At 37.2% G+C, this 23,003-nt stretch overlaps 1 protein-coding gene across 9 annotated transcripts in view; it reads left to right on the forward strand.

Moving 5' to 3' along the window:
* Positions 1-23,003, forward strand: part of MAP3K4 (mitogen-activated protein kinase kinase kinase 4) — a 66,487-nt gene that overhangs the window by 27,813 nt on the left and 15,671 nt on the right. For 5 of the 9 annotated variants that reach the window (XR_010359383.1, XM_064414860.1, XM_064414858.1 and 2 more), the window contains exons 5-18: positions 586-732; positions 1,950-2,107; positions 2,425-2,541; positions 2,955-3,054; positions 3,141-3,224; positions 5,274-5,540; positions 7,376-7,525; positions 8,487-8,648; positions 11,062-11,195; positions 12,775-12,853; positions 14,886-14,964; positions 17,149-17,245; positions 18,125-18,241; positions 21,928-22,028. Coding sequence is in view for 8 of the 9 variants with exons in the window: in XM_064414860.1 (XP_064270930.1) it covers positions 586-732; positions 1,950-2,107; positions 2,425-2,541; positions 2,955-3,054; positions 3,141-3,224; positions 5,274-5,540; positions 7,376-7,525; positions 8,487-8,648; positions 11,062-11,195; positions 12,775-12,853; positions 14,886-14,964; positions 17,149-17,245; positions 18,125-18,241; positions 21,928-22,028 (1,792 nt within the window). In the remaining variant the exon portion in view is untranslated. The remainder of the gene's footprint in view (positions 1-585; positions 733-1,949; positions 2,108-2,424; positions 2,542-2,954; positions 3,055-3,140; positions 3,225-5,273; positions 5,541-7,375; positions 7,526-8,486; positions 8,649-11,061; positions 11,196-12,774; positions 12,854-14,885; positions 14,965-17,148; positions 17,246-18,124; positions 18,242-21,927; positions 22,029-23,003) is intronic. The other 4 variants (XM_064414859.1, XM_064414863.1, XM_064414864.1 and 1 more) reach the window with 4 other exon arrangements.

Raw genomic sequence — 23,003 nt, forward strand, 5'->3', positions numbered from 1 at the left:
CTTGAAATAGATAAAGACTAAGCTTTCAGGGAGAGGTCACAGCTCTTCCAAAGGCAACCCATTCGCAGTTGAAAAGAAAACTTTACTCATGTTAGCTTTGCTCAGGGAAGCAACAAAAAACCATTGTTTTCAGTCTGATATGGATTTTGGAATTGAGGGCACCTGCCCAGGAGATTGACAGTGATTTCATTGTAGTAAAACATTTCTCTAAGCATGTGTTAAACACATTGTGTATTTTGCCTGACTTGCTTCCATTGAAAGTGGTGATTTTTCTGACTGTGAGTCCTTTTGCCCGTTTCCAAACTAATTATCCAGTAAGCTGCTTGCTGTGGCATTGTGCAGGGAGTAAGCCTGAAACATCTGCCTCCATCTCCATTTACATTGATGTGGCAAATAACGGGATTGCAATAATCCTGGAAAACTAGTGACATCTTTCCTGCAATGTGTAGAGCAACTGTATTTGTTTCAGAAAGCTCTAGAAGTTTTTTAGTGGCAAAGTAACATATTTAGACAAACTGAGCTGATAAGGGGTGAATTTAAGAGTAACGTCTTGACTGATGGCAGTTTTGGCTTTCTCTCTTGCAGCTAGTGAGAGAGTGTAAAGAAGTTCTCAAGGGTGGACTCTTAATGAAGCAATATTACCAGTTCATGTTGCGGGAAGTGTTAGATGACTTACAAAAGGTTGATTGCAACATTGATTCTTTTGAAGAGGATTTGCATAAAATGTTAATGGTAAGCTTCAAAAAGGAGCGTTCATGTAGGTGTATTGATCTGAATACTGCTAATAGAGATCTGTTATCCCTTTTAGGGATGATTGCCTTTTTTTTTCCCTACTTTGTACAATTTTATTGTTTTAATGATCTTATAAAGGTTAACACAAAGGCAGTGCTGTTTTAGCAATACTGGGTTTTGTTCTCTGGTAGAGTATACTTGTAAATTGTCTGTATTTACCAAAAATGGTTCGTACATAGAACTGTAAATTCCATAAGTTTGAACTAAACTTTTAATAACCTTTTAATTTAGTATAGGAAAAAATACTATTTTTTTACTAACATTATGTTTTACTGTATTGGCATTGCATTAATGCATAATTGATACCTTTCTTTTAATGTGTATTCATTGTTGTAATTAGTTAAATAAGTCTTTTAAAGAAAAGCACTTGGCCTCTGAAAGATGGGGTTGGAACTGGATGATCCCTAATGTTTTTCAACCCAAAACATCCCATGATTCTATGATCTTAGCATTTTTACAGTGTAGTCTGAAAATACCTGAAACAAATAGAAAGTATCTTAAGCATTTTTGAGGAGGAATGTTATGGATTATTGAACTGAAGGAAAAGGTAGTTTTTTGCATTTAATAAAATAATAATAATAATAATAATAATAATAAATAATCTTGAAGGGCAGATGGTTAAAGAAAAATTGAATTTACCTGGATTTTTATATTGGTTTAAAACAACAGTCATTCGATAAAGGTGAGAGATAAGACTTGATATAAAGGAACACCAAGTGTAATGTTAAATCTCAGAAACCTTTTCGCAGCATTTATCCATATCCAGGAGGATATGTTCAGATAAAACCTTTTGACGTAACCCAGTTAATAAAACATTTAGAGACTGTTTTTCAGCAGTTCAGGCTTTAAAAACTCTGTCTTTTGTGGGTGCTCTGGCTACTGTGGGTATTCACTAATACAGTTGTAAACAGCAGCACAGCAAGCAAGGTGGTCAGTATTTTCAGGAAGGACACGTAGAACGTAATACTTGCTGAGCCATAAATTGCACCTTTTCTGTGAAAACATGGAGCTCATGTTCAGTTGGAGCAAATTAAAATTATTGTAGAAATACCTTCTAAAAAGTGTATAACGCTGAGTTTGGCTGTTGATTTGAAAAGTTCTAGTCCTTAACACCTTGTGTAACAATTTCTTTTTAAATTATCTGTTTCCTTGTTCAGGTTTACTTTGATTATATGCGAAGCTGGATCCAAATGCTGCAGCAGTTACCTCAAGCATCTCATAGTTTAAAAAATCTGTTAGAGGAAGAATGGAACTTCACCAAAGAAATAACTCCTTATATAAGAGGAGGTGAAGCTCAAGCTGGAAAGCTATTTTGGTAGGTTTTATTTAATGCCTCTTCTTATGGTTTTGTTTCATACCAAAGAGGTATTCAAATCAGCAGTTGTGTGGGGTTCCCAGATGGGACTTCTTGAGATGTCATTGAGCAGCTGTTAGTCTTTGTGAATGTATGGATTATTGCAGTGGCTGTAGGTGTGGGATGCAGTTGCTGCAGGTGGCTTCTGTGGGCCCCAAGATGCTGCTTGTTTCTGTACATGGACTTGGAAACAGCTCTCTTGCACTAGGAAGGAATAAGTATAAGATGCTGTGCTACCTCAATAAGACTCTGAAATTCCACCATTTCTGTTGCTACAGTGATATTGCAGGAATGCTGCTGAAATCTACGGGAATATTTTTAGATTCTGGACTACAAGACAGTTGTGATGAATTTTGGGCCAGTGCCGATGACAGTATTGCATCAGATGAAATCAGGTACTAAGCCTTTTCGCTTAATAATAACAAAACATTATATATGTTTCTCTGCCTCTGACAGATGCATAATGTATTTTATTCCTTAGAATGCAAACTCAGTAAATGCAAGGCTTCATAGACTGTATCACTGCATTTCTCTCTGCAGTAGTAATGAATCGTCGTTTTGTTTTTTTGAAGCCTAGTAACCTTCTCTTTAGTTCAGGCTGTGAAAGGTTTTTATGTAATGATATTTGAATTAGATTTTTATATTCTTACCAAAAATGTGCCTATGCAAGTTCAATGTATTTGTCAGCTGCTTGCAAATATTTATGTTCTTCTTTCTAACATTTACGTAAATAATTATTTTCTAATGGCTGTGTAACTGTAATATGATTTATTAAAACGTTGTAATTTCATTTCTACCAATGTTTCAGGAGGTCTGTTATAGAGACCAGCAGAGCACTGAAAGAGCTGTTCCATGAAGCTAGAGAAAGGGCCTCCAAAGCTCTTGGTTTTGCTAAAATGCTGAGGAAGGTAAGTTAACAGAGTCTCCTCTTATTTATATGCTTTAAAGAAATTTAGTCTGAAAGCATATTCCTTTGTTTTGTCATTATTTGTAGGACCTTGAAATAGCAGCAGAATTTGCATTGTCAGCCCCTGTGCGAGATCTTCTGAATGCTCTGAAAACAAAAGAGTATGTGAAGGTAAATTCACATAGGTAATAAATTTTAGAGGCATGAAAGTGAACTGAGTATGCTAAGCAAAATGTCAAATATTGGCATGCTTTAGTGTTTTAAGTGATCTATATTTCAACTTTTAAAGGGTTGTGTATTTAATATTGAATTGTGGTAGTCAAATTCTGTACTGGTGCTTGTATGAGTGAGAATGCTAGTCTGTGTTTTGGGAAATCAGTGCCTTAATTCCTTTTTTTTTTCAAAGATTCTCTTTGTGGCTGAGGAAAAACCCTTCTGTTTAATAACGCTTAGTAGTGAGTGCTATGAAACAAATGCTTGCAAATCTATAAGGGGAATGGATACATGTTTGAGTAGATAATATGAGAACATAGATCTGTGTTTTGCTTTTATAAAGCAACAGTATTATAGTGGAGGTCTGCTTTGGCAAGCTTCCTAGAGAGTACTAAGGACATGAGAAATGCAGGGACTGTGTTCTGTTCCAGAGCAACTGTTGCTAGAAAACTGTTGTGCAGCAAAAGTAAGTTAAGCTCTTGATGCTCTGTGTTTACTGCAATGTCATGTCCCACATTTGTGGTTTTGCAAAATTCCTTAAAATTTCATAGGTCAACAAGTCTTTTTTTGTAGTTGTTTGCTTTAACAGTTCAAATGTATTTGGATTTGCTGTTCTATTGTGTCTCTCCATGCATTTAATTATTATATTAATTAATAATTTTAATATATTAAAATATATTAATATATTTCATAGTTGGGTTATAATGCACTAACTTTTTCATGACATAATTATTGTTAGATTTATGCAAATGTTTGCTAAATACAGAAATTCGTTTAAGGGGACACAAATTCATAGGAGATAAGTTCATAAAGGATTGTAAATACATGGATAAAACAACTGGCTCAGCAGGGTCCTTGTCTGTGTATTGTTTGAGTTGGAAAATAGCCAGGGAAATCGGTATATATTCATTTTAAAAAAATATTGTCCCCCAAGGATGTAGTCTTGGCTGCTTCAAGACTACTGTTTTAGTAGACCTTTTAAAGACTCTATCTTTTTCTTACATACATTTCTGGAAGAAAAAAATGTGTCTTGAGTTTGACACATCTGTTGTACATGAGTTAAATGACACACATTTTGATAATGAACACTTAATATATTGGCCCTCTAATATCATGTAGGGAGCTTAAATTTTTAACAGCCTTTTCAGGCAGATGCTCATTAGTTTTGGGAATCTAATTTGGCTTTAAGTAACAACCATCTAGTATTTTGCACTGGCCTACAGATTATGGTCCTTTTAGTTATAAAATATGTCTGCCTAATGGTAGAAGTGCTGAGTGCAGTGTTTTGTCTTAGCTTGATAACATCACACTCTGAAAAGAGAGAATTGAACTCCACTGTGAGTCAGTTACTTCATGTCAAGTCAAGATGCTGGCTACTTTACAGTCTGCTTCTGATGCCTAACTTGGTTGAAGTATTGCTACCAGTGTGACAGATATAATTGGAAGTAATTTTTGAGTAGTAGCAGTAGTATTTTATTAAAAGAGAATGCTCTAACTGAACTTACTCTGGCTTTTATGAAAGTAGAAGACTAATTGATACTTTTTTTGACAGATTTTTGTTTACTCGTCTTTTGTAGTCATTGAGAAATGTATGAATTCTGAAGGAATTTTTCCTTTAATATTCCACTCTTTGTTGACTAATTTACTTTTTAAAATATGTGTATGTATATATTATATACTTGTGTATGCATACATACATAGTATATATGTGAAACTGGACTTATTTTGTAACAAAATTCCTTTAGAAGAATATGTAGAAGGATTAACTTGAAGTACACAAAAAGAAGTCACTGAAAATGGTGACCCAGTGGATTTCTAAAGAAATAATTTATAATGCATTTTGACTTTCAATGCAAAAATAGCTGAAGGTATCGTTTTGGTACATATGTTGTACAGCCCTTTAGGATGGAGATTCTTCCTGTTGCTTAAATGATAGTACCTATTTTATCTTTTTATTTGCCAAAAAGTCTCTGAGATTCACTCATTCAGGGTATTTATTCTCTGCAGGTACAAGTTCCCGGACTCGAGAGTTTACAAGTATTTGTACCAGGCAGTATTGCGGGGCAAAAGGCCGTGATTCTGCAGCTCCTCAATGCGGCTGCTGGGAAGGATTGCTCCAAGGACTCAGATGAGCTTACGTATGAGGCTTACTTACTGATGACCAAACACAGTGACAAAGACCATGAATCAGATGACAGCTGGAGCTCGTGGGAGGGTCAGCCGGTCAAAGTGGTGCCACAGGTAGAAACGGCTGACACGCTGCGCACCATGCAGGTGGGTGTGGTCTCATTGCCCCACTGCTTGTTACCTCTACACTTCTGTGAGTGCTTATTCTGTCAGGTTAGCTGGAGTGATTCAAGTGAAGCGTGTGTCCTTTTATAGATAATAAAACGTTAAATTCAGGAATAAGTTTGATGCTTTGTTGTGTTAAATGCAAATATTTAATTGATTGTTGCATTTCCTGGCAGGATCAGTCTCTACAAATGTGCCTTTTTCAGAGTTGCACAATAGTATAAAAAAAATGGAGATACTTTTAATGTCTAGTTGGATGTTCAGAAGTGTGGATAAGACTTGAAATCAGAACATTAAGAAATCATCAGTCTCCAAGAACATGTGATGGTTGTGTGCTTTCCACACACTGAGGCATGAAACCAGTTGCTCTTGATCTTGGATGAATTGTGACATTTAATGTTAAATTTCTCTGGAAGTTACTGGATGCTCAACAGTTCTTCAGGAAGAAATGTTTCCAGTCATACTTTCCTTCTTCCCAAGCCAACAGGGTTTCCCTGCCAGCAGTTCTGCTGCACTCTGACAGCTGAGCCAGCTCCCTGCCCCTCATGTTCTCATATCCTTAATGTTAAGCTAAAAGAATTTTCCTTTTGGTATGTCATGCAGTTTCTTGGATCCCTACCATAAATGGGCTGTACTGTCCACGAAGAGAGTGACTTTCCATGTCACTGTGCCTGACCTTTGGCATTCAGAGAGTTCTAGCAATGACAGCAGTTGAAAAAGTCACTCCTCTACATACTGCTGCTTTAACTTGCAAACATGTTGTTTCTTGTTTGCCTGTTGTTCCAATTGACCAATAAAAAGCCAGCCTTTGATTAAGTGCTTAGAAGTTCTTTGGACTTCTATCAAAGTAATTATTTCATTCAGAAAATGAAAATAGCAATAGATGAAAATTGGTTTGCAGATGGTTTCTTCCATATGTAAAAGTGTACATAAAACACTATGTGTGTGTGTTTTTATGTCTGTAACACTTACTAGGTTTTTTTAAATCCAAGACTGAAAGATTAGGAAATAAAAAGTCCTTCAGAAAGATTCTGTCTTAAAAAAATGCATTTTGATTGCAAAATACAGAAAATGTAAGGTGTTAGTTAAATACTCATCAAGTGAAAGAATCTCATCAACGCTTAAAGAGTTTTGAGCATGAAATTATTCTTGACAGGAGGAGATATTGAAAATCAGGATGAAGTAGGTCTTGTTTTGTGAGTAACTTGGTTGCAGGTGTATTGTCTGTAGTTTGAAATCAGCAGAGCTTAGTATGGCAGCACCATCTGTGACTGTATGCTTTTATAGACTTGTGCAATATCAGAGCTCTGATTTCCAAAACATATCATATATTGATAATTTTCAAATTTTGAGCAAATACTGCGTGTTAAATCTTTGTGTTTCCCTATTCAGTAGTGGGCTTTTGTCCTAAAGTATCCCATGTTTCTTGGATAAAACCTCTTTGTTTATGTGATGGTTGTTATTTCCATCTGCTTTAAGAAAATATAATTATTTTTGCTTAGCTGTTGCCTTTTTTTTTTGTGTGTATAGTTAATCTGAAGATAATTCAATGCAGTGTTTCCCATATTTTCCTGAAGTAAACAGAACCATATTCCCCATGAAAACTTGCTGTGGCATTTGCCCTTATGGAACTTTGCCCACTAGGTGAGAGTTTTAGATGCCAGCATCAAGCTTTTCTGTGTGAATTTAGATTTTAATGAATAGTGGTCTTTCATATATTAGAATGTAAAAAATAACTGATTGAAAACTGATGATATTGGATATATTTTTACAGAGAGGATTTTCTTTACAAGAAGTAGTGGTGTCTTGTATTCTAGGTTGATAACCTCCTCCTTGTAGTCATTCAGTCTGCCCACCTTGTGAGTCAGAGAAAAGCTTTCCAGCAGTCTATTGAAGGGCTCATATCTCTGCACCAGGAGCAGACATCCAGCCAACCAATCATTGCCAAAGCTCTACAGCAGCTAAAGGTAAGCAGGTTTGGGAATTATTTATCAAAACTGATGGTGCTTTGCTTGCTGATAAGTAAAAAAGTGGAAGATTTGGTCGCAAAGCTCACGGCTTATTCTGCAATTGTAAGTTATGTGGTAGTCCTCTGTGGACTTTACTTTCAGTACAGTTTCCACTCTGTTTTTGCAAATGACTTGTGAGTGTGTTTTTGAGCTGTATTGGTGTAATGATTTCTGCATTGTGTAATTGGGAAACAAGTCCATAATGCAGATGAAATACCATAGCAACAGAGTGGCAACAATATTGAAATGAAAGAAAGTGTATGATTTTCTAAAACGAAGTTCTATCAAAATCAATGATCTGCAACAAACAACTTTTCTTCCTACATTTGAAAATGCAAAAGTGAATGGTTTCGGTGTTTGTCTTCTCTTGGATTCGGTGTGGGTTCTTTGCTTGTTTTGTGTGTGTGGTGTGGTTTTTTTGTTTGTTTGTTTTGCTTTTGTTTGATGAGTGTTTTCTTTGGTGGGTTTGTTTGTTTGTTTGTTGGGCTTTAAGTGGCAGTATCAAGTCCCTGCATTCAATAGAGGCTGTGTCCAGATACCAAGGTGAAAATAGAACCAAGGCTTGATCACGCTATAGATAGTAGAACTCATTTTCTCCTTTCTTGTCTGTCTGGTTTTCGTTGGATGTTTTTGTTTGTTGTGTGGTTTTTTTGTTGTTTCCCTGCTCACCCTTTTGCTGTCTTTGTTTTTAAGTTAATCACATGCAAGCAAACTTTATTATAATACTTAATTACAGGACTTGCTTCATGCAGCTGCTGGAAAATGTTTGTTTTTTCAAGACTGAATGAATTTTTTTGGCATTATAGTACCTTTTCATTTAAAATAATGTAATGGTTAGACTCATGTTTGCCTTCTATTCTACAATTGACAAGACTAAGTAATATTTTGCTGCCCCCCATCCCTTTTTGTTGTTACTCAGAATGATGCATTACAGCTATGCAATAAGATAAGCAGTGCCATTGATAGAGTTGATCACATGTTCACATCTGAGTTTGATGCTGAAGTTGATGAATCTGAATCTGCCACTTTGCAGCAATACTACCGGGAAGCCATGATTCAGGGTTATAATTTTGGGTTTGAGGTAAGGAAACAAAAACCAATTGAAATTTCTGGTTTTGCATTGGTGCAAATAAGGTAACTAACAACTGTGGAAATACAAAGAATGTATGGAACTATTGGATTATTTAGGTTGGAAAAGACCTTTAGCATAATCAATTCCAACTGTTAATTCTGTTAACTGTTAACCATGAAGTCCACAAGTGGACCATGTCTATGTCTACACATCTTTTAAATAACTCCAGGGATAGGGACTCAACCACTTCCTGTGGCCTGACCACTTCTAATGCCTCACCACTCTACCAGTGAAGAAAGTGTTCCTGATATCCAATCTAAACCTCCCCGGCTCAATTTAAGGCTGTTTTCTCTTGTCCTAACACTTTTTACTTGGGAGAAGAGATTGACACCCACCTCATTATAACCTCCTTTCAGATAGTTGTAGAAAACAATAAGGATGCACCTGAACCTCCTTTACTCCAGGCTAAACAACGCCAGCTTCCTGAGCCACTCCTCACAAGACTTGAGCACCAGCTTTGTTGAGCTTCCCTGGACTTGCTTCAACACCTCAACATCTTTCTTGTAGTGAGGGGCCTAACAAAATATTTGAGGTGTAACCTCAGCAGTGCCCAGTACCATTAGTGCCCAGTCCTGCTGGCCACACTGTTGCTGATAGAAGCCAGGATGCCAGTGGCCTTCTTGGCCCCGTGGGCACACACTGGATCATGTCCACCCAGTTGTCAGCACTCTCAAGTCTTTTTACCCCAGGCAACTTTACAGTCTCTCTTCCCTCAGCTTGTAGTGCTACATGGGATTGTTGTGACCCAAGTGCAGCACTTGGCATTTGGTCATGTTGAACCTCACACCATTGGCTTTGGTTCAGCAGTCCAGCCTGTCCAGATCCCTTTGCAGGGCCTTCTTGCCCTGCAGCAGATCAGCACTCCCACTCAACTTGGATTGAGCCTGTGAATTGACTGAGGGTACGCTTGATCCCCTGGTCCAGATCATTGATAAGGACATAAAACGGGACTGGCCCCAAAACTGAGTCCTGGGGAGCCCCAGTAGTGACTGGCTACCAGCAGGGTGTAGCACCACTCCTTAGGCCTGGCCATCCTGCCAGGTTTTTACACAGCAAACAGTGAACCTCTGTCCAGACCATGAACAGCCAGCTGTGGAAAACAATGTCAAAAACTTTACTGAAATATAGGTAGATGACATCCACAACCTTTCCCTGATCCACTAAGTGGCTCTCCTCATATAATGAGATCAGGTCAGTCAAGTAGGACCTGTTTTTCACAAACTCATGCTGGCTGGGCCTTATCTCCTGGTTGTCCTGTAGATTCATAGCCTTCAGAATGACAGGTCTGTTGTTTTCTGGATCCTCCTTGCAGTCCTTCATGTAGATGGGCCTCACATTTGATAATTTCTAGTGAACTGTGACTTCCCAGTTTTAGCAGAATGTCATAAAAAATGTGTTGCCTCAGAAATTTTACTTGAGAATAATTGAAAAGCAACAGATGAATTGGATAAATCTGTTAAATTAGCAATGCCTGGAAATCTGAAAAGCTTTTAAGAACTTGATGATTCAGATATAGTCTTGTAAGCTGTGCTGCTTGGCAGCATTTTAGATAATATCAGAATCATTAAGGTTAGAAAAGACCTCCAAGATAAAGTCCAGCCTTCAACTGAGTGCCATCATGCTCACTAAACGATATCACCAAGGGCCATATTTACTCATTTTTATGATATTTCCAAGGATGGTCACTCCACCACCCTATGGTTTAACTTACCTTCTCACCGTTTTTCAGCCTAGAATAGCATAATACTGTAACATGAGACATTCCTTCAGAGTTTGTGGTGGTTCTTTGATGAAGTAGAAGCTTTTGAGTGCTTGCATTATATTGCAGGCATTTAAAATGTGATGTTCAGATGTCTTAACTGTTTTGCTATTTGATTCCTCTGGGCTTTGTAAAATTTTTTAAAGATTGTGTCATATCCTAATGTACTTCTGGATAGTCTTATAAGAAATAGCTGGTATTTGTTTCATTTTTAAATGCACATAGATAACTTTTTTATCCCCTAATGTTACTGCAATATAACTAAAAATAAACACTACTTTGCAGTTCAGTCTCTGGTTACAGAATCAAGTGTTTATGTAGGATATTTCTTCAATGCTGTGTAAACTGTTAAACATCAACACGTGCCTGATGCACACAGAAAAACGCAGTGTGGCTCAGTACTGCCTCTCAGTGTATCATATTTTGTGTCATACTTTTCTTGATTAATTTTTTGTATATAAGTAGGCAACTGCTTGCATAAAATAATTTTGGCTAAGAATAGGATGTGACTGTTACCATACTGTAGAGTTTTGTTAGCTTTCAAATACTCCAGTAGATATTGTTCTTATTAATATATGAAAAGTAATCTTTAGTTTCTTACAGTACCATAAAGAAGTTGTTCGTCTGATGTCTGGAGAATTCAGGCAGAAAATTGGAGACAAATATATCAACTTTGCCCGAAAATGGATGAATTATGTGCTAACAAAATGTGAGAGTGGCCGAGGCACTCGACCCAGGTAACAGCCAACTTGTTGCTGCTGTGGTAGTTTTTGGTAGAGCTGAAGGGTTGGGCTCAAAAAATTTGAATTAATGAAGTGTCATCTGGCTGGCTGCCAGTCACTAGGGTGTTCCTTGGGGCTCAATTTTGGGGCCAGTGTTTTCAATGTTTTTATCAGTGACCTGGATACAGGAGTTGTGTACATATAAGTTTGCCATACTAAATTAGGAGAAGACATTAATTCCCTCAAGGGCACAGAGATAGTACAGAGAGAACTTGATAGATTATGAGGGCTGGACAATAACCAACCTTACGAAATTTAACAAGGGAAAGTGCCAGGTTTTGCACCTGGGGTGCTGTAACTCTGAGTATCCATATAGTCCAGAGGCTAAGAGATTGTGGAGTGCAGCCATTCAGAAAGGGACCTTGGGGTTCTTGCTGATGGTGAGCTTTGGGTCAGCGATGTGCCCTGGTGGTGAAAAGGGCCAGCTATATCCTGGGGTGCCTTAGGCACCACAGATCTAATCAGCTGGATGGAGTGGTTGTGCCACTGTGTTTAGCCTTGGTGCAGCCTCACCTCGAGTACTCTGTACACTTTTGGGCTCCATAATCTAAGAAGGACATAAAAATATTGCAACAGGAAGGGCAGTGAAGATGGTGAAAGGACTAAAGAACAAGATGTAATGAGGAATAATTAAGGATACTAGGTTCGCTCAGCTAAGGGAAGAGGAAAATTACTTGCTCTCTGTAACTTCTTCATATCTTCTCTGGTGACTGTACAAGAGAAAATAGCTTAAAAATGGCTTAAAATCTGCATTTGGGGAGTTTCGGATTGGGTATTAGGAAAAAGTTCTTCACTGAGAGGTGGACAAGCACTGGGAAAAGCTCCCCAGAGAAATGGTCGTGGCCCCATGCCTGCTAGTGTTCAAGGACCATTTGGACTGTGCTCTGAACTTCTGTGTTGCCCTTAGTGGAGTCAGAAGTTCAATTCTGATGATCCGTGTGTGCCTCTTCCAACTCAGGATATCCTGTGGTTCTATCTGTGTTTTGTAGGTTGCAGGTGCTAGTTCAAGTAGGTCAAAGAGGGAGGCAGTGGGGGACAGCAGGTGCCTGAAGACAAAATTCATTCCAGCCAAGTTACTTTACTTTGCCAATCTAGGCCATGAAACCACTGATGCCCAGTCCTTACTGATCAGATAGTCATGAAATCTTTAGTATCCTTTTAGTCTTGTATCAGAAAGGAGACCTCAGGCAGGGATTGCAGTGGTTTGGCTTGTTGCTCTGAAACAAATGATGGTTGAATTGATGATACTGTTTGGAAGATAGCATGTATATGGGTGTAGGTACATAGCATGACCTGCTCACCTTATTTGGCAGTGTCCTTGCTCAAATCAGTCTTTGTCTGAATATAATTGGATAAAACGTAACATTTTTACGTGTTATATATTAGTCTGTTTTTTGAATGAGGATTTAATCATATTTTGCAGAGTCAAAATAGTGAACTGTTATTTACCGTTCTTGGATGTAATTGAAACTCTTTATGATGGTTTTAGCCAAAGACCATTTCATTTTCTGTCTTGTCTTTTTCTTTTACATAGATGGGCAACTCAAGGTTTTGATTTTCTTCAAGCCATTGAGCCAGCATTTATTTCAGCTCTCCCAGAAGATGACTTCTTGGTATGGATAAGTTTTTCTACTGGTGTTTATTTATAAATGCTTGTGAAGCTATCAGTATATGTTTTGCATGGATACTTTTTATAAAACAACATCTGAATATAGGTGCAATTCTGAAAAAATTGCTGTTGTATATCACTGTTGATGCTGCTATCCCTTCTGTTGGATTCTGAAAAGGGTGGATTTGTTACCATTGCCAGTAATGGTTTCAGTTTGCTGACAAGTTGCAGGTACTGTCTTGGGAGGCCATCTCCCTTTGTGTCTTGAAAAGTTGACAGCAGCTTTCTATAGAGATTTATAGTTGTGATAATCAATTTCTAAATTTAAGCTTCTGAGGCTTAATTAACACCCAAAGTTCATCTGTGGGTATGAATACAAAAGATTTTTTAATTTTCACATAGTTCCAATGTGAAACAGACTTTAGAACATCTTTTGTTTTTATTATGAAAAAAAACCCAGTAGAGTAGAGCTGGCTTTTTTTGTCTACTCTGCTTTCCTCCTTTTCCTGTTCTGAGAATTTATTTCTCATCTTGGTACAATACTACAGAGAAGTGAAAGCACAGTTGTCACAAAATAGCAGAATGTGAGTGTTAGCACCTCCTGATCTTAACGTATTTCAATATGTGTTATGAAATTCCAACCACATTAATCTTGCATAACCCACAAAATACACAGTTTAGACTTTTTTCACATGTATTTTTATCAGGAGTTCTCTAGTAAATTATGTGTTAGTGCTGTTAGTTTGTGTTGCTGGGAAAGGGTTGTCTGCCTTAATGACAAAGTTAAGCTGTTATTTGGAATACACTGGTACTTTAGCTTTAGGAGGTAGCCCCTTAAATTCTTCTGCTTTGACACAGTTTCTGAAACAGACTTTGAGCAAGTAAGGGGGAAAAAAAGGTGGGAGCCCAAAACCTTAACTGCATTTTTGAACTTCTGTTTCTTTCTTAAACTGGATTTTAGTTTTGGAGATCATCACTTGAAGCCACTTTGATTAATCTGTATAGCACAGGTCTCAGTATTTACCTAGAAATGGCAATGTCAATCCTGATCTCTCAGATACTACATCATGTTATGGAAGAATGATGGTCTGTATTTAGAGCTCTACATTTCAAGATGAAATTCTAGCTCAGTCTGCGTTGATAAAATATGCCAGTCTCAAGTTCAACGCTTCTTTAGTTTTATAATTCTGTTTTTTCTTAGCCCTGTTTTTTCCTAGTCCTTGGAGTTCCTGGTCTTCACTAAGTTTTTGAATTTCTGGAAGAAATTTTGGCTACAGTGAGTGACTGGCAAATAGAAGTGACCTTCACAGCAGCTTTACCAAAGAACATAATTTTACTACTTTGTGGAGATGCATTTTATTCCTGGTGTTCTGACGAGTAAATTGAACCAGAGGAAGATTTAACCACTTGTCCAGGATTACATACCTATTGAATACTACTACTTAATAATTTGGCTCAGATTGTCTGAGGCCCAGTGCAGTGATTTTAACTTCTAAAATCCCTTTCATGAAAGTTTTAATAGCATCATGGGTAGATAAGGAAAGTGTATTTCTTTTAATATGCAGGGCTTAATATTTTTTGTTTTAACGGAATTTCATCTTGAGATTCAGGCCATCATATTCTCACTCAATTTTTTTAGTTTTTTTTCTTGGGATGTGGAAGGTGAGAACAGAGAAGGTTGTTACAGTTTTTCCAGGAAATGTGATTTTAATTATATTAACAATGAATGTTAAGTTCCAATACCTTTATATTTTGAAATGTTCTCTCTGTTATGCTACTGTTCAGTTCTTACAGTTATGTAATTTTGACAAGGACAAAAGGCAAGACAAAGCTGAGACTTCTAGCTTTAAAAAAATCACTTAAGTCAAAATGCTAATGTGGATCCAGAAGTTTAATAAAATAGGTAGAATATGGGGGTGCTTATCTGACAGATTACACACTTGAACAATGTAATTTTTTTTACTGTGAGCTTTGTCATATGACCATCAACCTTCTCCTAACAAAACATCACAACTTTTTATGTTTGTCTTTCCTAGAGTTTACAAGCTCTGATGAATGAGTGCATTGGCCATGTTATTGGAAAACCTCACAGTCCTGTTACAGGTTTGTACCTTGGTAAGGCAGAAGTTACTGGCATTTGTTCTGGAGCTTTGCTGCTGCTGTTACAGAATTTTGATTGTAAAGTGCTTTTAAAATGCGAGAAATACCAATAAAAGTATTTTCAATCTATTTGTGATTGTTGATGTGAAACCATTATTCCCTGATAAAGTGTAAATATGTGATAGTTTTACCCAAGAAATTTCAAAGCTTTACAGATTCTTTCCTCTCATTTTATCCTTCCTGTGAAGTCCAGCAAATCTTGTAGGAAAGGGCTGTGTTGTTTAAAGATCAGCTAAAGAAGTGATTTTAACTTCAAGAAAGTAGTTAAAGCTCCCTCTCACAAACTTTCATTGTGGCACTGCAGTTATTTACACTTTGGCACTGCAGATGTTTTTGCTTCTAATGGACTTTATGTTATCAAATACACATGAGTTATACATGGGAGCTGTGCAGAGAAGTTCTGTGCTATAAAATATGGCATAATGTAAAATACATCTTTATAGATATAAATGTTGATATCATTTGAGTGAAGTCAACATATTTGATGATGCATCTTGAGAAAAGAATGTTTTGTCTGCTGTGTGTGCCTTTTACTCATTTCTTTCTCAGTACTGTTTCTGTTTTCCTCCTCTCAACTCCATTGACTCATTTACTTTTCAAAATCCTTTGTCTTCTTTTTTATCTTTGTCCTGGTGCCCATGTCTTGGGCAGGCTTGATGATGGAAGATGTGAGGGGAGGGTAATCTGCCCCCAGCAGAGTTTTCCAGTTTTTCAGGAAAGCTTGCTTCGATATCATTTTGATGAGAAAGTGTTATAGCTGACAAACCTTTTGCAGTGAAGGTCAATCAAAGAAGCATAGTCTAAAATCAAATTTAGCCAAATTCTGTACAGTGATTTAAAACCTGTACATTCACTTTCATTCACTGGTGATAGGGAGGCCTGTTTTAGGTGAATCACCAGCATGATGATGCCAAATTACTGAAACTCTTATAAATGCTATTGCAGACACTGCAGATCACACAAACTAAATTGCTCCACAGCTTTTGTCTCAGAGGCATGGGGAGGAGGTGACACAGATAAGTGGTGCAGACTTCAACAGCGGTCTGAAACTTTAATACATGTGAAATTTAACATAGACTGTATCCTGGCTGCAGATATTGCAGATACCCATTCCTATCTGCTGACCAGAAGAAAAATAAGACTTCCTGGTTATATTTGCATACTACTTGGAAGGACATAAACTCACTGTGGTCTTTACTCCTTTTCCTGAAGCTGAGAATCCAGTTGTGTTCACACTGCTGCCTCTAGACACACAGCTGTGTATCTCCTAGTGTTTTATCTTTTTGCTTTGTGACACAGCTGATGTCTACCTGGGTGGGGTAGGAGCTGCCTTCTGGGTCTCCTGCTAGTGTATTTGCCAATTACAACAGGACAACCAACATCTGGCCCTGCTATCTTTTGTTTGCCCTAGTAGTGCAAACAAGGCAGAAACTTAGCTCCCTGAGAGGAGCCTAGCCTGGCAGAAATACTGACTCATGGTTTGGTGGGCAACCAGCTGTCTTGAGATGTGACTGCCACAGTATTTTTCTTAGTGTTTAAAGAGGAGTTGGGGGAAGATGGTGCAGACTCTTGGAGGCACTGAATTAGTTAGGCATAAAGATAGTGACTACCCATTTGGGTTTTGTCCTGTCCATTTGTACCACTTCCTTGGAGCAGACTGTCATGGGGGCATTAGGTTGGATAAAACTGTCATATGTGGGTTTTTTCTTTCAGAATTTGCTTTCTATTATTGTCTGAGAAAGCTTAATTCTTATGGAAAGGAACATTATATTGCTCTTTGGTTTGCTGATTATTATTTGGTTAATATTTATTTTGCAATAAGAATAATTTGTGAAGTAAAAATGAAGTTTTTATGAATGTATGTACACATTTTCTAACTGCTAGTTTTTGACTATCTGGAGAATTTTCATTATTTTGCAGACGAGTTAAGTAGTACAAAAATATGAAAAGTATTAATACATACAATTGATGTATTTAAAGTTGGAATAATATGTATTTTTATTAAAGGATAAGAGAAATACATGCTAGTTCACACTTAAGTCTGTAAATAGGAATTTGTTTTAATTTTCTGTCTTGAAATGGCCCTTAAGAGAGTTTTTCTGACATCCAAGTAAATGTGATCTGTTTTTATGATTGCAGCTGTTCATCGAAACAGTCCCCGTCCTGTAAAAGTGCCTCGGTGCCATAGTGATCCACCAAATCCTCATCTCATCATCCCCACGCCTGAAGGCTTCAGGTATTGAGCATTAGTACAGCATTTTAAACTGTTTTATCCTCTCTTGGCTATGCTGAGTGTTAGTAAGTGGAACACCTTTTATTTTCATTTGAGGGCAAAGCAGATAGAAAAAATTAGCATGTATGTGATTTAGAATTTACTGATGTGTTTTTAAGGACAATACAGTTTCCTTTTCTTGCTGCTTGGCCACCCCCATTTCTGTTGGTGCATGGGTTCTCACTTTGAAATCATTCTTATCCCCTTTATCTTTCCTGAAACCAGTGTTTCAATGTAAAAGGCTTTAATTCAGTGAAAACTGCTCATTAACAAGACTTTTATTTCCTTCCACACTTTGAATGCCTGCCGAAGTTCCTGTGGCAGTGCTTTCAGAATTTACATACATGCAACTTAAAAATGCAGCATTCTGAGATATGGTGGCATTTCTGCATCATTACCAACCTACTGTGAATAAGCTTAAAACAGTGAATCTTTTATCCTACCTTTGAAAGGGTTGACATGAGAAATATTGCAAAAATGGTTTAAAAAAAGTTTGAAATAAACATTGCCATGCACAATTTTACACAGAGGGCCCTATTTTCCAAGAATATGACAGTGAGAAACTCTACAATTGACTTTTTTTTCAGAAGCCACTTACCTCTGGCAGAAACCAGTAGTATTCTATAGATTAGAAGATTTTTATTTTGAGCACTATTATTGTATACATTGGCAGCCACAAAGCTTTTGAGACCCGGTGTTATTCCACATAAAAATCTTCATGTAACTGAAAAACTTCTAAAATCAGGCGTCATTATACACACTTCAAATTTTTGTTTCTAAAACAACCTTTCAACTCCATACATTTTTTTTAACTGTTTCCTGAAGTGTTTCTTCTTGCCACAGCACGCGGAGCGTCCCTTGCGATGCGCGGAGCCATGGCAGTGTTGCTGTGAGTCGCCCCGCTCCCGCTGGGAGCGACTCAGCCCAGCCCAAACCTCTCAGCAGTGCAAATGAGACCAGGTAGCTGCGCTCCGTGCCGTAGCAGACTCATCCTCCCTACATCACCCACATAACTGTTCCCACGTACATCCTAATAGATGTTTGCACCGCGCTCTTCCCTCCATCGTGTCTTCCCTGGCTCCTTCATTCATGTTCGACTTGAGCGAAATCGCGTGTCTTAAATCAATGATGAGACCTCTTTCAGATTCAAAAAGCCTGGACGTGTGGTAGTGGAAGCATGCAGTTCTGATGTAGATTAGAACTCAGTAAAATGTCCATGCAATGAACATATGCCAGTCAGCTCATTGGTATAACTTTAGTAAATAATTAGTACTGATAACTAACACTTAGAATCATGGAATCACTTCCACTAAGATAACTGCAAGATACAACTTAGGGTAAGGATTTTCATTTTTTTTCATGTTAGCTAACAGTTTTGGTATTGTTACTCTCCATCATAAGTATTTTGAAATACTGTGTCATGGCAAATGCAAAATTAAACACATGAGGATTTTTTTAATCATTTCTTGCTACACCTTTGGGTTCATAGGGTGATGCAGAATAAACTTAATATGAAAGAAACTATTCTTGTATCAGGATATGTAATGGAAACAGCTTCTATATCATCACAAGTGACTTTTTTTTTGACAGACCTATGTCAGTATCTTTCTTATTTTTTGAGGTTTTATTTGGCTGTTATAATTTCAGACTGTTGGTATTTCTTCCTCTCATATTCCAAGTCAGACCACTGACATATCTCCCAACTTTGCCTTTTTTTTCCCTCTGCACCCCTGACTGTGAAAAGCCTGCTCTTAACACAGTGGTGTCATCTTAGTGTTTAAAAATAGCCTTTTGGATTCTTATATCTACTGAAGAGTACTGAAAGTTCTTTGGGATAGAAATTCCTATGAATGGGTACATATATCTGACTACATCACAAAGATGGTAGAGAAAAAAAGAGGAGGTGAAGGAACTATAGATTGATGGTGATCAAAGCAAACTTGGATATAGCTTGATTATGAATTGTTTTGTAATAAATAAATTTTGATTGTGAGCCAGCAGACCATCATAGCTTGATTTGTTATCAGATGCATGGCACAAGCATGCACTAAGCTATTAAGAGGGAAGTAAATTGCCACTTTTTATATGTAATCTTTTCTGCAAGTTTATTTTTACTGCAAGATGTGACTTGCACCTTTTACAGTTGCCTCCAGATGTGTAGCTTATGAATGTAGGCCCTTTTTTGGGTTGGAAATACATATTGAAATTTTTGTAATTCAAACATGGACATTATTTATCCTTTATGCTTCTGTTTTAAGCCCCCTCATGAAAAAGACAGAGTAGACAATAGTCTGCAGCATAGTAGTCCTTTCAAGTAAGTAAAATGCTAGAAAATATTTACTAAGAGGTTCTGGCAGCTTTATACCCTGACAGTGGGATAGATAATTAGTGTTTTTCAAAGACTTGTATTTTTCTTAGAGTTCTCAGCTTTTTTTCTGAAACCATTTTTCTGATGGTTGTTCATAAAATATCCCATGATCTTGGTTTTTTTAATGCACTGTCTGGATTTTTAAGTTAGTGTTTAATACCCTGTATGAGCTAGGAATCATTTGAAGAAAAAATTTATGAAAGCAGAGACAGAGTTCTGAAGGCTGCTGGGTTTTTTTAGGGGGTCTGTTTATTGAGGAAGGCAAAATACTACAATGTAATATATTTCTACTTTTTTTTTGTTTTATTGTAGTTAAAAGAAAGTTGCAAACTTTGATGCATTGCGGTCTTAATTATGAATTTAGTTTATTTGTGCTACAAAAGAGAAATGGAATCTTTTGGATCAACAAAATGTTTTGTGGTTTGGCAAAGTGTAGAGTCCAGTGCCAGAATAGCACAAAGAAGCTTCAGATGCTTTCCAGAAACTCTTTAGGCATTTAAGAGATGATTGTAAGCATTAAATATCTATGAAAAGTTGAATGTAGGAACTCAGTTGTACTAGGCAGTGCATAGTGCACTAGGCAGTGCATAGTGCACAAATGCCACCATAGTTCTAGTGAAGTTTTTTTTTAGCAACAACAATCAAAAGAAAAAACACTGTAGTATAACTAGAAATTAAAATCCAAAGCACAAATACTTGGTTGTTTACATTGAGCTTTCTGGTATTTATACATTTATGCTAGGTTTATATTTATAATCTTTAGAGATGGTCAATTCTTGAGCTAACTGTGGTTATTATTCATAATTTTGTTATTTATCGAGGGCTGGAGCCAAAAATTATCTAGTATTCTTCTCTTTTACTCTATTTTTTTGCCTAATAATATGCATACAGACTTTCTGGATGAATAAAAGGTGTGGGTGCCTAAGATGGGCCTGAAATGGGGTTTAGACGCCTGTGCTCAAAGCTGTGGTGCTTAGGCCTGTTTAGCAGCTGCTCATTTTAGAGGTGATGTAGCTTTGCTTGTTTTTAAGCATTTCATGCATCAGGAATCATTGCTGTGTATATGCTGAGAACCACCTTAGCCTTCTTGCTCATTAAAACCTCGACTTCCTGAAGAATAATGAGGATTTTCACTAGTTTAGTTTCAGTTCCTGCTTCAAACTTATAAAATCTGGTGGGGCAGAAGAAGGAAGTGCAAAGCAAACATTGTATGGAGAACATTTGCATGGGGATAGGTTGCCTGTGGTTTTGGCTTCTGTTCTCAAGGTCATAGTGTTGTTTTTCTGTTATTTTTGGGTTTTTAAAAACTGGTTTTGTGTAATACTCAGATACAATTTGGAAACAACTATAGGACTGGCAGTCCTCTCATTGTGTGTGTGAACCTTGTGATGCAAAGTATCTTTCATTTTCTTGTAGTTGTTAGCTTTCAGTGAAGGATTTAACAATGTTGCCCACTTTTCAGTAACATTTGGCTCATACCTCAAACTTGGTATGTTTAAGGAGACATCAGTCACAATTCTTCCCCATCAAACTTTAAAAAGGGGAACCTTTTCCAAAAGGGTAGAAAGACTTCCACAAAGAATTTACAGCTCTAAACTGAGAGGACTAAGTGTTGTCTGAGGCTGGAGGAAGATGGCTGAAGACCTAAGAATTGAAGTCTTTTTTCTCTTAAAATTGTTTCCTTTCTGTTCAGCCTTCTTGTTCATCTGATTCCACTCTGTGCTGTCAAGAAGATCTGGGGCCTCTAAGTGATCAGGCTGCTGTCCTTGTCCTTCCTGTCAACCAGCTTACGTTTCCATTGGTTCTGACTTAATGACTGTGGACTGTGACTGTGTTTGCAGTGCACATGAATCAGTTACTACATTTCATCTGGTGATGTGGCTCACATTATCACCCAGCTGAATCACTTCTGACTGTATATCCAACCCTGGCACAATCTGCATCCTGCAGCAGCTGTTCTTAGTAGTAGGTTACAAATAATGAAAATGGATTCTGTTGCTACAGGCAAGAAACAGTTTGAAGTAGTTTATGCTTTGGAAGCTTAGGGCTTTTTCATAGAGTAGCATAACTAAAATAATCTAAAAAGTCCTCATTTGAGGGAAAAAGCATAGAGAGGATCTTCTGTTTACCTTTCAGCATCAGTTTTTCTTTCATGTTGCTTTCATGGTTCACATCCTAGGCTTCAGAGGTTCTGTCTCTTAAAAACTGCAGTTAAATTAGCATTGCACTAAATAAATAATAATGACAAGTTAATTAGTATGATGGCTCTTTTTAACAGGGGTTCCAGTGTCCCTGAAAATGATCGACTTGCTTCAATAGCAGCTGAGTTGCAGTTCAGATCCCTTAGTCGTCACTCCAGTCCCACTGAAGAGCGAGAAGGTGATTGTCACAGTAACAAATTGTGACCTGGATGTGCAGATGCTTAATGTCATTAACACATATTAATATAGCTGTTCCCAGCTCTTACCCTTTCCAAAAATTTTTTTCACCTCATCACATTCAGAAATCTTAGATTTTTAACTTGTGGGCTTATGGGGTCAGAGGAAGTCCTTTTGTTCTCAGATATATTCATTGTTCTCTTGCCATTCATATTGTTTCTGAATTGTATCTGAAGGGATTTCCTGGTGCTTTACTGAGTTTCAGTGTTCAAGATGAAATGAGTAATATGATTTGTGAATTATATACCCCATTTGAAAGTAAAATTTCAAAACACTGTTAATAAGGTATGAACTGGATCCATCAGGATAGTGAAGTGTTTTCTGTCCAGTTCTTTATCCCTGCAGTATTCGTGTTACAAATACTTGCTGTTGTTTGAATCCTGGAAGAAGGGGCAGGATGTGTGACTTGATGTCCTGATCAGGGCTTCTCTGTCAGTTTTCTTCCACAGCCCCTGTGTATGTGATATTTATTGCAAGAACTACATTGAAAGATTGATTGTGCAAATTAAAAGGAAGTACAAAATCTGAAGCAAAATAGAGTTGATATTGTGGTCATCCACACTGGATTTCATAGAGAGAAATGCCTTAAAAATTTATATTAAAAGGTGTGGAAGATTTTTTTCATCTTTGTTAGTTTTTAAGCAAATGTTGAAAATACTGTCTGCCTCATGCTTATTCCATTTTTTTTTCTGGTATATATATGAAAGGGAAGGTGCTTAGGTTGGAATGAATACAAATCTTATTCTAAGGAACATTAGAAAATGGTTTTCCTACAGTTATCTTGCATATTTGATTCTGAGTGCCCTGGCATGAAGTGCTTCCCTAAACTGTGGAAGGAGAGCTCTGTTTCTATACAAATGAAATTCTATTTTATAATTTGTTTTCTGAAGAGAAGTCAATTTTGATTACAAGAGCA

Source organism: Passer domesticus, chromosome 3 (genome assembly GCF_036417665.1).
Source record: "Passer domesticus isolate bPasDom1 chromosome 3, bPasDom1.hap1, whole genome shotgun sequence".
Taxonomy (NCBI): Eukaryota; Metazoa; Chordata; class Aves; order Passeriformes; family Passeridae; genus Passer; species Passer domesticus.